Below are 14,505 nucleotides of genomic sequence, written 5' to 3' on the forward strand. Positions count from 1 at the left end.
CCTGCTGCTGCTGCTGCTTCTCCGGCTGCTGCTGCTTCTCCGGCTGCTGCTGCTTCTCCTGCTGCTGCTGTTTCTCCTGCTGCTGCTGCTTCTCCTGCTGCTGCTGCTTCTCCTGCTGCTGCTGCTTCTCCTGCTGCTGCTGCGGGTTGGCGCACTCGCTGGCGCTTCAAATCCGCAGCAGCTGCAGACACGGCCTGCTGCCGCTTCCGAGAAACTCCATCTGCTGCTGCTGCTGCTGTTGTGTCTGCTGCCGCTGCGTCTGCTGCACCTGCTGCTGCTGCAACGTCTGCTGGCTGGCTTTTGCGTTTTCCTTCGATTTTCTTCTTTTGCTGCTGCTTCTCCTTCCGCAGCTTCGCGCTGCTGTCGCTGCTGCTGCTCTTTTTGTTTGCTGCAGACATCTTTGCAATTGTCTTCTTAGTCGATTTTATTTGCTTTTTGCTCGAATTTGCCGCATCGCCTGCTGCTGCTGCTGTTTCTGCTGCTGCTGTTGCTGCAGCAGCAGCGGCGGGCTTCTTCGCCTTCTGGGGCTTCTGAGTCATTTTAGAACATTTAAATTGAATTCGGGATTTTGAATTTCAAAAGAAGAAAGGAATGAAAGTCCGGAGCTGCGGATACACCCCAGAGAGGTGGCCTGTCTGCGGTGTATGTACATACACCGAGAGAGCCAGGTTTGCGAGGAGGGGGGAAAGCGAAAAAATAAACGGATAAATACATAAATAAACAAATAAAAGAATAAATAAATGAAAATAAACTCCAAATGGGGTCTGGGGAGCAAAGAAGAAGAAGGGAAACTCCGAAAATCGAATTCTGCAAGAGAAGATCCTCTGGGGGGCGTCGGAGCCCCCGAGTGTCGTTTGAGCTCCAAACTGGATTTAAAAGGCGCAAACTGCAGCAAAAGAAGAAACAAAAAGCAAATAAAAGAAAACAAAAGAAAATAAAAGGAAAATAAAAGGAAAGAAGTAAAAACGAGGCGAAGAACGGATAAAATTCGTCGCCTTCAGCCCCTCAGCCCCGCGCCGCGACTCCGCGCGGCGCATGCAGCAGCCGGCGCCAAATCGGCGCGTTTTTCGCGTTTTCGGGGTTTATTTTTCTTTCTTTTTGTGTTTTGAACTTCAAAAATGCTTTTCGGAGTTCCAAATCTGCAAAAACTCGGAAAATCCGCCGTTTTCTGCGAAGTTCCAAATGGCCGCGGAAGCCGCCGCAGACCCCGTCCAGCTGGCCCTGGTGGAGCTGCTGGGGCTCAGCGACATGTACCGCCGGTGAGCGCATTTGGCCTTTAAAAAGGTCAATTTTTGGCTTTTTTTCGCCATTTTGAGCCTCAATTCTTCTTCTAATTCATTTGTTGTGCATTCTGTTCTTTAATTCGGCCTTTCTTCGTCCAATTTGGCCTCAAATTCGCCTTTTTGGCCCCCATTTCCCTCTTTTCAAATGTCCACTTTTTCCTACGACCAGCTGTATGTACACCCTGAATGCGGACTCCTTCTCCGCCTCTACTCTTTATTTCTTTTATTTCTTTTATTTCTTTTATTTCTTTAATTTATTTATTTATTCATTTATTTATTTGTTTGTTTGTTTATTTGTTTGTTTTTATTTGTTTATTTATTTGTTTGTTTGTTTGTTTGTTTGTTTATTTGTTTGTTTGTTTATTTGTTTGTTTGTTTATTTGTTTGTTTGTTTATTTGTTTAATTTACAATTTGGTTATTCGAATTTTTTCATTTTTTGATTTTTAAAACTCTTTAAATCCTCATCTAAAGCCCGAATTAACTAACTAAACAACTAATTCATCTATTAATTCATTTATTATTTATTTATTTATTTATTTATTTATTTATTTATTTATTCACTTATTTATTTAATTCAGGATGCAAGACACTTGTTGGTCCCGCTGCATTCCAAATGTCAAAAAGGAAATTCTGGAGGCGGGAGAAAGCAGCTGCGTAGACAGATGCGTAAATAAAGTAATTCTTTTATTTATTTATTTGTTTGTTTGTTTAATTAATCAATTAATTAATTAATTAATTAATTAATTATTTGTTTGCTTATTATTTGAAAGACTAGAAGTGACAGGAAAATTCAAAAAGGAGAAAAAACGGTTTTGTTTTTGTTCCGTTTGTGGCGGTTGCCGTTTTGTTTTTATTTTCATTTTATTTTCATTTTTGAATTGTTTTTTGATTCTTTTTAATTCTTTTTAACTCCCAATTCTTTTTAATTCTCCTCCTAATCCTTTTCATAATTCCTTTTAATTCATTTTAGTTCTTTTTAATTCCTTTTAATTCTTTTTAATTCCTCCTAATTCTTTTTCATTCCTTTTGATTCTTTTTAGTTCTTTTCATTCATTTTCTTCTTTGTGTCACTTTTATTGTTTCTCCTTATTTTGGCTTTTCGCTTTTTCTTTTTTCCTTCAAGTATCTTTTTCTGCCACTCGATCCCAGACGATCCCAGACGATCCCAGACGATCCCAGACGATCCCAGACAATTAAAAGAATTGAAGAAGAGTTAAAAAAGAATTAAAAGAAATAATAAAAGTGAATTGTATGTTTTTATTTTATTTATTTTATTTTTATTTTTGTGCAGTACACGGCGGTGCACAGCAGCCTCGGAAAGCAGCTTCAAGAATCTTCAAATCCGAAATAAATAAAAAGAAATTTAAAATGAATTCAAATTCAAAATAAATAAAGTTAAAATGAATTTGAATTCAAAATAAATAAAATTAAAGTGAATTTAAATTCAAAATAACTGAAGTATAAACTCAAATGCAAACAAATACAAAATAAAAGACAAAAAGAAAAGGAAAAGGAAAAGGAAGAGAAAAGGAGAGAAAGGAGAATAAAATAAAATAAAATGAAAATAAAATAAATAAAATAAAATAAATTCAAAAGTAAAACAGAAAAGTGGGGAAAGTTTTGGAAAACTCAAAAGACGAATTTTGGAAAAACTCACAAAAGAAATAAATTCATTTTCAAACAAATAGATGATTTAAAGTAAGTAACCAAATTTAAATGTTACCGAACTGATTTAAAGATGAACAAATCTATTTAAATTGATTTAAATGTCATTAAATGGATTTGAAAATGATTAAATGGATTTGAAAGGTCATGAAAAGAAATTAAAAAGAAGTAAAAGAATTAAAAGAAATTGGAATGTAATCAAAGCAATTTAAAAAAGATCAAAATAATTAAGACATAATAAAGATGACAAAAGGCAATTAAAGATAATGAAATACGGTGAAAGATAACAAAAGACAATTAAAGGAAATAAAAGGATAATAAAAGAAAATAAAAGATAATAAAAGAATATAAAAGAAAACAAAAGAAAATAAAAGGAAATGAAAGAAAATAAAAGATAATTAAGGGAGAAAGAAATTGGAGCAAATAATTGAAGGCGGCGAAGAGATGAAAATAAAAAAATAAAATTAAAAAAAATAAAATAAAATGAATTGAAAGCAAATCCAGAAGTTAAAACAAGTGAAAGAATTAAAACAAATAGAAGAATGGAAACAAATAAAAGGATTACAAGAATTAAAACAAGTAAAAGAATTGAAAGAATTAAAAGAAATGAAAGAGCTAAATGAATAAATGGAAAGAAGGCAAATCAAATAATAAAACAAAAGAATTAAAAACCAAAAAAGAAACAAAAGAAAACAAAGTCCGAAAAGTTAAAGAATTTAATTCAACTTTTGTCTCAAATTGAATTTCAATTTTTTAAAAACATTTTTTTTCCAAACTTTCCTGCAGCTGCTGCTGCTGGTTTTTCGTTTCGTGCGGCAGCTGCTGCTGCATTAGCAGCAGCAACTGCTGCTGCTCCTGCTGCATTAGCAGCAGCTGGTGCTAGTGCTTCTGCTGCTGAGTATACAGAGCTGCAGCAGCAGCTGCTGCTGCAGCTGCTGCAGCTGCTGCAGCTGCTGCTGCTGCACGCATATGGTTAGTGCGCTGCGGTTGCCGGCAGCAAAAGCAGCAGCAGCAACAACGTCATTAGCAGCAGCGGCAGCAGCAGCAGCAGCAACAGCAGCAGCAGCAACAGCAGCAGCAGCAGCATGTGCTGCAGCAGCAAAAGTCGCGAAAGTCTTTCAAGTTTTGCAAAAGGGAAAGGGCTCGTTAGCCGTAAAGTTGAATTGATGCTTTGCAATTCATTTATTCCAATTCAATGAATTATAATTAATTAAAATAAACAAATGAATAGTTCCAATTAATTACAATTAAATAGTTATAATCATTTATTATTATTCATTTATTTATTTAAAATATTTCCCTCAAAAATTTCTTTTCCTCCAAAAGGCGCCGCTGACGCTCCTCTTCCTGGGCTGTACGTACACCCCAGCGCAGCGCATCTCTTCGATTTTTGAAAAGATGGAAATCACTTTTAATTCATTTCATTTAATTCAATTATTTAACTTAATTCATTTAATCAATTTAATTGATTTAATTCAATTTAATTTAATTAATTTGGTTTAATTTAATTCATTTAATTCAAAATTAAGTTCTTTTGCTCACCTGGATTCAGCCACCGACGAAAGACAATTAGACACACCGGAGTGGCAGCTGAGAAATAAAATTAAAAATGAAATAAATTAAATTAAATTAAACAAAACAAATAAAACTAAAATAAAATTAAAATTAAATGAAATTAAAATTAAATGAAATTGAAATTAAATGAAATTAAAATTAAATGAAATCAAAATAAAACGAAAGAAATGGAGGGAAATGGAAGGAATTTAAAAGAAAATAAAAAGAAGATAAAAGAAAATGAAAGGAAAATAAAAAGGAAATAAAAAGAAGATAAAAGAAAATAAGAAAATAAAAAGAAAATAAACGTAAAAGGAAAAGAAGACAAAAGAAATTAAAATGAAAACAAAATGAAAGAAGTTGCTGAAGAGAAATTCAAAAAGTAGAAACTCAAATTGGGCGAAGTCTTCAATTTCAGGAACTTCGTTTTACCCCATTTTAATTATTATTACATTATTTGATTATTTGATTATTTGATTATTTAATTGTTTAATTATTTAATTATTTATTTATTTTAATTATTTCAACATCTAATTATTTTAATTGTTTTGGATTCGTTCTTGATAATTTAAGTTCTTTTTTGATTACTTTTATTCCCTTTAAATTGTCTTTCATTCTTTTCAACTCCCTTAGTTATTTTAATTCCCTAGTCTTCAAATCAACTCAAAATAAAAACAAATTTAATCTAATTAATTTGATTAAATTAAATTAAATTAAATTAAATTAAATTAAATTAATTAAATTAATTAAATTAAATTAAAACGCACTCGAAATGCCTCCAATCCAAAACCACAGTTTGCGCCCTTCGCCGCAGTGAGCCGCGTCAGCACCTGCAGAAAGAAATAAATAAAAACTATTTATTTATTTATTTATTTATTTATTTATTTATTTATTTATTTATTTGTTTGTTTGTTTATTTATTTATTTAATTAGTTTAGTTTAATTGATTTAGTTCAATCAACTTAATTGATTTAATTAATTCAATTAAATAAACAACTAGTTTGGAAATGATGTAAACAAATAAATAAATGGCTAGTTGTTTCGTTTGCACATTTGACCCACGAATTCAATCAAAACGAATTAATTTAATTAAATTATCTTAAATGATTTAATTAACTTATTTTAAGTAATTTAATCGAATTAATTGAAATAACTGATCAAATTAAATTAAATAACTAGTCAAATTAAGTTAAATCAATCAGATCAATTAAATCAAATTAAAACAAATTAGTTAAATCAAATTAAGTCAAATGAATCAAATTAAATTGAATCAAATAAACTAAATCGGTTAAATTAATTAACTCACTAATCAAGTTAAATTAAATCAAACCAAATTAAATTAAATCAATCAAATCAAATCGAATTAAATCAAATTAAGTCAAATTAAATCAAATCAAACTGTACTAATCAAATCAAACCAAATCAAATCAAATCGAATAAATAGAATTAAATTGAATTAAATCGAACCAAATCAAATCAAATTAATTAAATAAATAAATTAAATAATTAAATAAATTAAATAATAAACAATTTAATTAAAATAAAACTCACAAAAGCGTTGGAGCAAATAGCCGGAAGTGCCGCCGGCGAAGAGCCTCGCGAGGTAACGGGGAATTCCAGAAAGAGCCAAAACTGAAAAGTGGATTTTAATTAAATACTTTTTGTTTTCTTTTATTCAATTTAATTTAATTTAATTCCTTTAATTTAGTTTAATTCATTTAATTTGATTTGATTTAATTCATCTAATTTGATTTAATTCATTTAATTTAATCCGTTTAATTTGATTCAATTCATTTGATTTGATTTAATTCATTTAATTTGATTTATTCATTTAGTGTGATTTAATTAGTCGGATTTGATTTGATTAATTAAATGCATTTTGTTTGTTTGAATTAAAAGGCATGCTAGAGAGAATTCGAGGGATTAAACAGAATTATAATTGTTATTTAAATTCAATAAATAAATAAATAAATAAATTAATAAATAAAAATAACTTTCAATTAATTTAACAAACAACAGCTTTATTAACAGCTACTGCTGCTGCTGCTGGTCCTGCTGCTGCTGCTGCTGCTTGTGGTGCTGCAGCGCAGCAGCAGCAGCAGCAGCAGCAGCAGCAGCAGCAGCAACGCACCAGTGCCTTCTCGCCCTTCGTCAGCAGCCTGAAAAAAGAGGCAAAGTCAATTTAAAAATAAATAAAGCATTTTAACTAATAATTTAAAGTTGCTTATTTTAGATCATTACTATTATTTATTTACTAATAATAAGTCATACAATAATAATTGAAGTCAACAAATCAGCAAGTAATAAATCAAATAATTAAGTCAATTAAATAATGAAAAATAAATATAAATGAATAATTAAATAAACCAGTTAATTTAATTGCAAACAAACCTATTAAAATAAATTCAATTCAGATTCAAAAAGAAATAAAAGTTTATTTGGACTTTCATCTCGACAAGAGAAATTAATTAATTAAATTACAATTCGACAAATTATATTTTTAAAAGAAATAATAAAACATTTAATTTCTCGCATCAACAAAAACAGATGGATTAATTGAATTATAAATCGACAATTAAAATAATTTAACATGGAGAAATAAATTAATTTAACATCTCCCAGAAACAGAAGAAAGTGAATTATTAATATTAATAAACCAAATTAAATTCAATTTAAAATAAATAAATTTGATATTTCGTATCAACAGAAACAAATGAATTAATTGAGTAATAATAAACCGGCAAATTAAAAACAAATAATAAATTAAACAAATCAAATCAATTAAACAAGTTAAACAAATTAAATAAACTTGAATAAACCAAGTAAATTAAACAATTTAAACAAAGTAGATTAACCAAATTAAATAATTAAACAAATTAAGCAAATTAAACAAATAAAATAAATAATTAAATATATATATAAATAAATGAATTAAATGTCTTGCCTCAACAGAAAGCTGCAGAAGTCTAGGGGCCCAAATCATTTCTCCAAAAGTGAAAATTAAAATGCAGAAAAAAGATCCAAAAAAAGAAGGACTCATTCCCTGCACGCTCAGGTGTACGTACACCCCAGCTGCAGGCGCTGCATGCGGCGCCCTCGGGTGTACGTACACCTCAGCTGCAGCAGTTCAGGGCTCGTTTGGCTCCCGAGGAGTTCTTCTAATTGTTATTTTTAATGTTATTACTATTACTATTATTATTATTATTATTATTATTATTATTATTATTATTATTATTATTATTATTATTATTATTATTATTATTATTATTGTTATTGTTATTGTCATTATCATTATTGTTATTATTGTTATTGTTATTGATATTATTATTATTATTATTATTATTATTATTATTATTATTGTTATTATTATTATTATTATATTATTATTATTATTGTTGTTGTTCTTGTTCTTGTTCTTGTTCTTGTTGTTATTATTATCATTTTTATTATCATTATATTATTATTTTTATATTGATGATGATTATTATTATTATTATCATCATCATCATTTTTATTAATATTATGATTATTATTATTATGATTATTACTATTATTATTATTATATTATTGTTATTATTATTATTAATTAGAATTATTATTGTGGGTTACTTACCAAAACAAATAAAGAAAGGGAAGAGATGGAAGTTCCCTAAAAACAAAAATAAAAATGCAAAAGAATTTAACTAAAAGGCAAGTCCTAAATAACAAAAACTAAATGAAGTAAATAAATAAATAAATAAAATAATAAATAAATAAATAAAATAAATAACAGATAGTAAAAGAAATGGGACAAACAGTTAGTGAAATAAATACAAATAACAGAAATGAAATTATAAATAAATAAATAAATAAATGAGAGAAAATGAAAAGTAAATAAAGGAAATAACTGATAAGAGGGATAGGAACACCTAAAGAATAAAAAATAATAAAAATAAATTTAAATTATTTTAACGATAAATAAAAATTAAAACATTTTTAAACGAGAAGAAAATAGCTGCAGCAGCGAGGCTCCAGAAAGCAGCAGCAGCAGCAGCAGCGATTCAGTAGCAGCAGCAGCTGCAGCAGCAATTCAAAAGCACTGCAGGTGCAGCAGCAGCAGCAGCAGCAGCAGCAGCAGCAGCAAACCACTTCAAGCAGCACCAAAGGAGACCCGAACTAGTGACAATTAAGAAAGCAAGGAAATGCAACTGACACTAATGGCATTTAAAAAGTAGATAAAAATAAATAAAAGATACTGAAATTAAACAAATAAACAAAATATATGAAATTAGATAATAAAATAAATAATGTAAATAAATAAATGAATAAATAAATAAATGAATAAAGAAATGAATGAATAAAGAAATAATAAACAAAAGAAGGAATTAAAACGAAGGAGAAAAATGAAATTAAATTGCACTCAAATAAAGGGCTAAAGAATTAAATAAAATTAATTATTTGTTTTGATAAAAATGGTTTTAGCATTAAAAGATTATCAAATAAACAAAAAGAATTAAACAGTTGAACAAAATGCATTATGTAAACAAAGGAATTAAATAAACAAAAGGAATTAAATAATTAAATGAGAATTAAATAAATGAAAAGAATTAAATAATTAAAAGAACAACTGGAGGCGATGATTTTAAAAGATGAAAGAATGAAACGAAGTGGAAGTAAAAGACAATGAAATAAATAAACGATTTAAAACAAATAAAACGAAATAAATAAATAAATAAATAAATCAATGAATAAATGGATAAATGAACTTACCACAATGAGAGAATTAAAAGAAGTCATGTACTTGGAAGCAAAAGAAAAAAAAGGAAGAAAAGAAGAAATCAAAAAAGGATTTATCGACAGCAGCAACTCGTAAGGAGACTCCGAAGAAATTGCTGCGGCAAATTCCCAAATTGAATTAAATCCAACTTAATTGTTTTCATTATTTGTTCATTTAATGCATTGTTTGGTTTTATTTAATTCAATTAGTTGTTTGTTTGATTTAATGCAATTGGTCTGATTTAATTTCATTCATTTAATTTTGTTTTGTTTAAACTGCAGTTCAACTTGCCGCTTCGTCTTAAGTAAATTTGATTTCAATTTGAAGTCAAATTAAATTTGAATTTATTTCAAGTTAACTCGGAGCACTTTTTAAGTTAATTTGAAAGCAGTTTTAAACTAATTTCCGTTAACTTGAAGTTAATTTAAAATTAATTTGAATGAATGAATTTTAAATTTATCTGAAATTGATTTGAAATTGATTCAAAATTAGTTTGAAATTAATTTTAAATTAATTTTAAATTAATTTTAAATTAATTTTAAATTAATTTTAAATTAATTTTAAATTAATTTGAAATTGATTTAAAATTGATTTGAAATTAATTTGAAGTTAATTTAAAATTAATTTAAAATTAACTTCAAATTAATTTAGAGTTAATTTAAATTTTAAATTAACTTCAAATTAATTTGAAATTAATTTCAAATCCATTTAACATTTATTTATTTCCAATCTGTAAATTTCGCTTTCGCAGATTGAAGTTGAGAAGACAAAATGCATTTTCTAATTTTCCTAACTACTATTTTATTAGATTTAAAATGTATTTGAAATAGTTAAAAATAGATTCAAAATGATTTAAAATGATTTAAAATCATTTAAAATGATTTAAAATCATTTAAAATATATTTAAAGTTGTTTAAAATGATTAAGATGGACTTAAAATGATTGGAATGGATTTGAACCGACTAAAATGAATTTAAATTGTTTGAAACTAAATTTAAAATGTTTAAAGTCAGATTTAAATGATTTGAATGGATTTAAACGATTAAATTACATTTATAAATGATTTAAATCAGATTTAAATCAGATTTAAACGGTTAAAATGATTCTAAGCACATATAAAACGATTTAAAACGATTTAAATGGATTTAAAATTATTTAAATTAATTTAAAATGATTTAAATTAATTTAAAATGATTTAAATTAATTTAAAATGATTTACAATGATTTAAAATGATTTAAATGAATTTAAAGTTATTAAAAGCCTCACAGCGAGTGAAGACTTTGGGGAAAGTGCTGCCGAAATGTCTGCGGGAAATAAAAACGCGAAATTCGGCGGAGACCAAAAAGGGGCTCACCGGAGGACACTTCCGACTCCTGAAAAGTGGAAGATGAATTTAAATGAATTTAAAACAGTTTAAAACAATATAAAACAATTTAAAACAATATAAAACAATTTAAAACAATTTAAAACACTTTAAACGCAATTCAGAACAATTCAGAACCAAAAATGGAGTTAAAAGAGCCCAAAAAGCACCAAAAAGGAGTTTAAATGAATTAAAATGAATTAAATGAATTAAATGAATTCAATGAATTCAAATTAATTCAAATTAATTCAAAAACACCTTTTTGGCCCACCGCAACACACCGCCGTCGACACCGCCAGAAACCGCCACAGCCGACGAGAGGCCAGAGTCTCCCGCAGGATCTGTTGCAGCAAAATAAATAAATAAATAAATAAATAAATAATAAATAAATAAATAAATAAATAATAAATAAATAATAATAAATGAATTTGATGGTCTTCGAATAATTAAAATCGAAGACGGAGAAGAGCAGCGGCGGAGGCGGAAGCAGTCGGGTGTACGTACACTTGAAGTTCCACTTGGAGTTTGCCGGATAAAACAAAATTCCGAAAACGGAGTTTTATAATTTGTTTATTTTCCATTTATTTGTTTTCATTTTAAAACAAATAAGAAGCAACTTTGGACTAAAAGGAAGAAGTAGATTGGAAAATAAAGATTCAGTCGGTTTACTATTCCTTCAATTTTTCCAGAACTCACGTTTAACGGCGAGCTTGGGAGCTCCATTTGCTGCTGCTGCTGCTCCGCAGCAGCAGCAGCAGCAGCAGCAGCAGCAGCAGCAGCAGCAGCAGGAGAGTCTCTGAGGAAGAAAGAAAAGGCGAACTGCAGCAGCCCCGGGAGACAGGCGAAAAAGAGGTAAGGGCGGTAGGGCTGGCCGAGGGGGGGGACCATCGCGCGAGTGGCGGTGAGGAGAAGGGCGGCGCTGAGGGCTGCGGAGTTGGTGACGAGGTATCTGGAGAAAAGCAGGAAAAGAAGTTGAATAATAAATTCCAAAAAAAGGCCAAGTGCAGCAACTGGGGGGTCAAACGAAGGAGAAAAATGCAAAGAACAGCTCCGAGCAAGTCCCAGTCCCGCCCCGCGCCTCCGCGGGGACTTGCGAAGTTTTGCAAAAGTGGAAAAAGACAAAGACCCACGAGCAGTCGAAGGCGCAGGACCGAGTCCCCGCAGAGGCGTAGCGACGCACGGCCAACTTCAACACGTTGCTGGTGAGCGAAACGCCCATGGGCAGCAGCGCCAGCAAAGCGGCGAAGAGGGTGAGGGAGTCCGTGGCGAAGACCAGCAGCAGCCGCGCAGCAAAAGAAGTTGCTGTTCCCAGCAGCAGGGAACGGCGAACGCCCAACAAGTCCACCAAAGGTCCGAAAAAAACGCCGAAAAACAAACACATGAGTCCGTAGACTCCGTAGATCCAGCTGGCGGCGACGTCGCTCAGGCCGAAACCCACGCTCAAGTACAACACGAACACGTAGTCCAGCGCGAAGCTGCTGAAGGAATCGGCATATTCGCAGGCGTAAATCAAACAAAGTTCTCTCGGAGAACTCAACAGCTTCTTAAACGGCTCCCACATCTTTTCATTTCGCAAATATCTGCAGCTTTCCGTTCCGCGCCTCGCGCCTCGCGCCTGCATGCGCGCGGTGTATGGACACCGCAGACACACATCGACCGCCCGTGCAACTTCAGCGGTTCCGCGGGAAACCACTTTTATTTCTTCCATTCTCGACGGAATCACTTGTGGTTTCTGTTTACTTTTGCATTTAACTTCTGTTTTGTCTTTTTCTCCGCGTTTTCCCGCGCACATCGCACCAGCCGGCTCGCTGGCTTCCGCCGCCACCACTACTCCGTGTCCTCCTTCGCTCTGCCGTTTTCGGATTTTCGCCGCTCGAAGTGGAACTTTCCCCTTTTTTTCCGAATTATTTCTCCATTATTTCTTTTTTTAACGCCAATTTGTCCTTTATTTCCCGAGTTCGCCCCGCGTTTCCGCCCCGCAACCCTGCACCACCGCAGACGGCTTTCGGCAGCGGCCGAGAACGCGAAGCCCGGGCGATCTCCGCCCTTTCCCAAATGGCTTCTCCTTCTCTTTTTAATTCTTTCGAGACTTCTGCTGCTGCTGCTACTGCTGCTACTGCTGCTTCTGCTGCTGCTGCTGCTGCCAACTCGCCGCAAAAGGAATTCAATTCAAATAACCCTCCCCTCGATCTCGACGCACAAGACCCGCAGGGAACTGCAGAGCTGCTGCCGCCGCCGCCTGCAGACCTCTCTGCCGCAGCAGCAGCGGCAGCAGCAGCGGCTGCTGCTGCTGCTGCTGCTACTGCAGCGGACGCAGAGCCGAGCAGCAGCAGCAGCAGCAGCGGAGGACAGCAAACAAGTGAAAACAATGGAGGTGAGAGTTTTAAACTTGAAGAAAAAATTTAATTTGAAATTCGAGATACAGGTAGAGGGAGCTGTACATACACCGGAACGCACACTACACCCGAGACAGCCAAATGCGGAAATGCTGTCATTAAAAGATTATAAATAAGTATATAAATGAATATATAAATAAATGTATGAATAAATATTAATATTTACTTGTAATTACATTCTTATTATTACTATTAAGATATAATATTTATAAATTTGTTTTCACTTTTATTTGCAACAGAGAGCAGCCGCTCTGCCGCCACGCCGCGAGGTGTATGTACACCCGAGGGCATGCAACTTCCGCCAGCTTCTTGCAGCAGCAGCGACGCAGACAGAGAAGCAAATGAAAGAGACAGCAGCAGCAGCAGCAGCAGCAGCAGCAGCAGCAGCAAAGAAGCTTCGGGCCTCGAGAAAGAGACTTCTTTGGATTTCAATTTTTCTAAAAAAGATTCCCCGGGGCCCCTCAGGTGTCCCTCTCGGGTGTCTCAGCTGAAGTTGTTTTTCGAGAGACAAATAGATAAGGCCCACACGCACCAGCAGCAACAGCAGCAGCTGCTGCTGCTGCAGCAGGAACACAGGCAGCAGCAGCAGCAGCAGCACCCGCGGCATGAACACCGTCCTCAGCCGCAGCAAGAACAGCAGCAGCACCCGCAGCAGCAGCAGCAGGAGCCTGACTTGCTGCAGCAGGAGCAGCAGCGGCAGGAGCAGCAGCAGCACGTTTCGGCTTCGCCTGTCGACAGCAGCAGCAGCAGCAGCAGCGGCAGAGCAGCGGCGCGGAAGCTGACAGCAGCAAAACGCATGCAGCAAAGCAGCATCGACATCGCAGCTCGTTATGGAAAGCCGTACAGGCCCTCGTGTCGAGACACTGCAGCACAGCAGCAGGAGCCGCACAGCCCCGCGGCTGCTGCTGCCGACAGCAGCAGCAGCAGCAGCAGCAGCAGCAGCAGCGAAGATTCGGGGAAGCGGGCAGCAGAAGTGTTTCAGCCGGGGCGGCGCAGCAGCAGCAGCGGGTTCGAGAAGCGAGGTGTACATACACCTGAAGCTGCGCCGGAGCTGCTGAGGCCCCACAGCAGAGCAGCAGAAAGCAACAGAAGCAGCAGCGACGGGGACGCCGCTGCTGCCCCCCCAGCAGCAGCAGCAGCAGCAGCAGCAGCAGCAGGGAAGGGCCCGGTGTGCATGCACGCGTCGCGGGAAATAGAGCGGCTTGCTGCGCTGGTAGCAGCAGAAGCGAAGAACTACGGAAAGCCAATTCCCAAAAGACTCCTCACCAAACAGCACCTCCAGCCAGACGCCTGAAGCCCCAGGTGTACGTACACCTGGGAGGTGTACGTACACCTGGGAGGTGTACGTACACCTGAGAGGTGTACGTACACCTGAGAGGTGTACGTACACCTGAGAGGTGTACGTACACCTGAGAGGTGTATGGGCACCTGAGGGGTGTATGGACACCTGAGGGGTGTACGTACACCTGGGAGGTGTATGGACAGC

The 14,505-nt window shown here is 34.2% G+C and overlaps 3 protein-coding genes across 3 annotated transcripts in view; 1 reads left to right on the top strand and 2 right to left on the bottom strand.

The window, feature by feature from the left end:
- ETH_00031425 (RNA binding protein, putative) overlaps window positions 1-539 on the bottom strand; it is a gene marked incomplete at both ends in the record, with an annotated part of 1,495 nt that extends 956 nt beyond the window's left edge. The window contains one exon of the mRNA XM_013378284.1: window positions 156-539. Coding sequence (XP_013233738.1) covers window positions 156-539 — 384 coding nt within the window. The remainder of the gene's footprint in view (window positions 1-155) is intronic.
- A 10,675-nt stretch (window positions 540-11,214) lies between these two features.
- Window positions 11,215-12,415, bottom strand: ETH_00031430 (uncharacterized protein; the record flags this gene model as incomplete). Its single annotated transcript, XM_013378285.1, has 2 exons — window positions 11,215-11,572; window positions 11,754-12,415. The coding sequence occupies 2 exons, from the start codon at window positions 12,413-12,415 to the stop codon at window positions 11,215-11,217; spliced, it is 1,020 nt and encodes a 339-aa protein (XP_013233739.1).
- A 263-nt stretch (window positions 12,416-12,678) lies between these two features.
- ETH_00031435 (uncharacterized protein) lies at window positions 12,679-14,313 on the top strand (the record flags this gene model as incomplete). Its single annotated transcript, XM_013378286.1, has 2 exons — window positions 12,679-12,997; window positions 13,259-14,313. The coding sequence occupies 2 exons, from the start codon at window positions 12,679-12,681 to the stop codon at window positions 14,311-14,313; spliced, it is 1,374 nt and encodes a 457-aa protein (XP_013233740.1).
- Between the last annotated feature and the right edge of the window lie 192 nt (window positions 14,314-14,505).

The sequence above is a fragment of the Eimeria tenella genome, genomic scaffold (assembly GCF_000499545.2).
Source record: "Eimeria tenella Houghton genomic scaffold, Eth_scaff8, whole genome shotgun sequence".
Lineage (NCBI taxonomy): Eukaryota > Apicomplexa > Conoidasida > Eucoccidiorida > Eimeriidae > Eimeria > Eimeria tenella.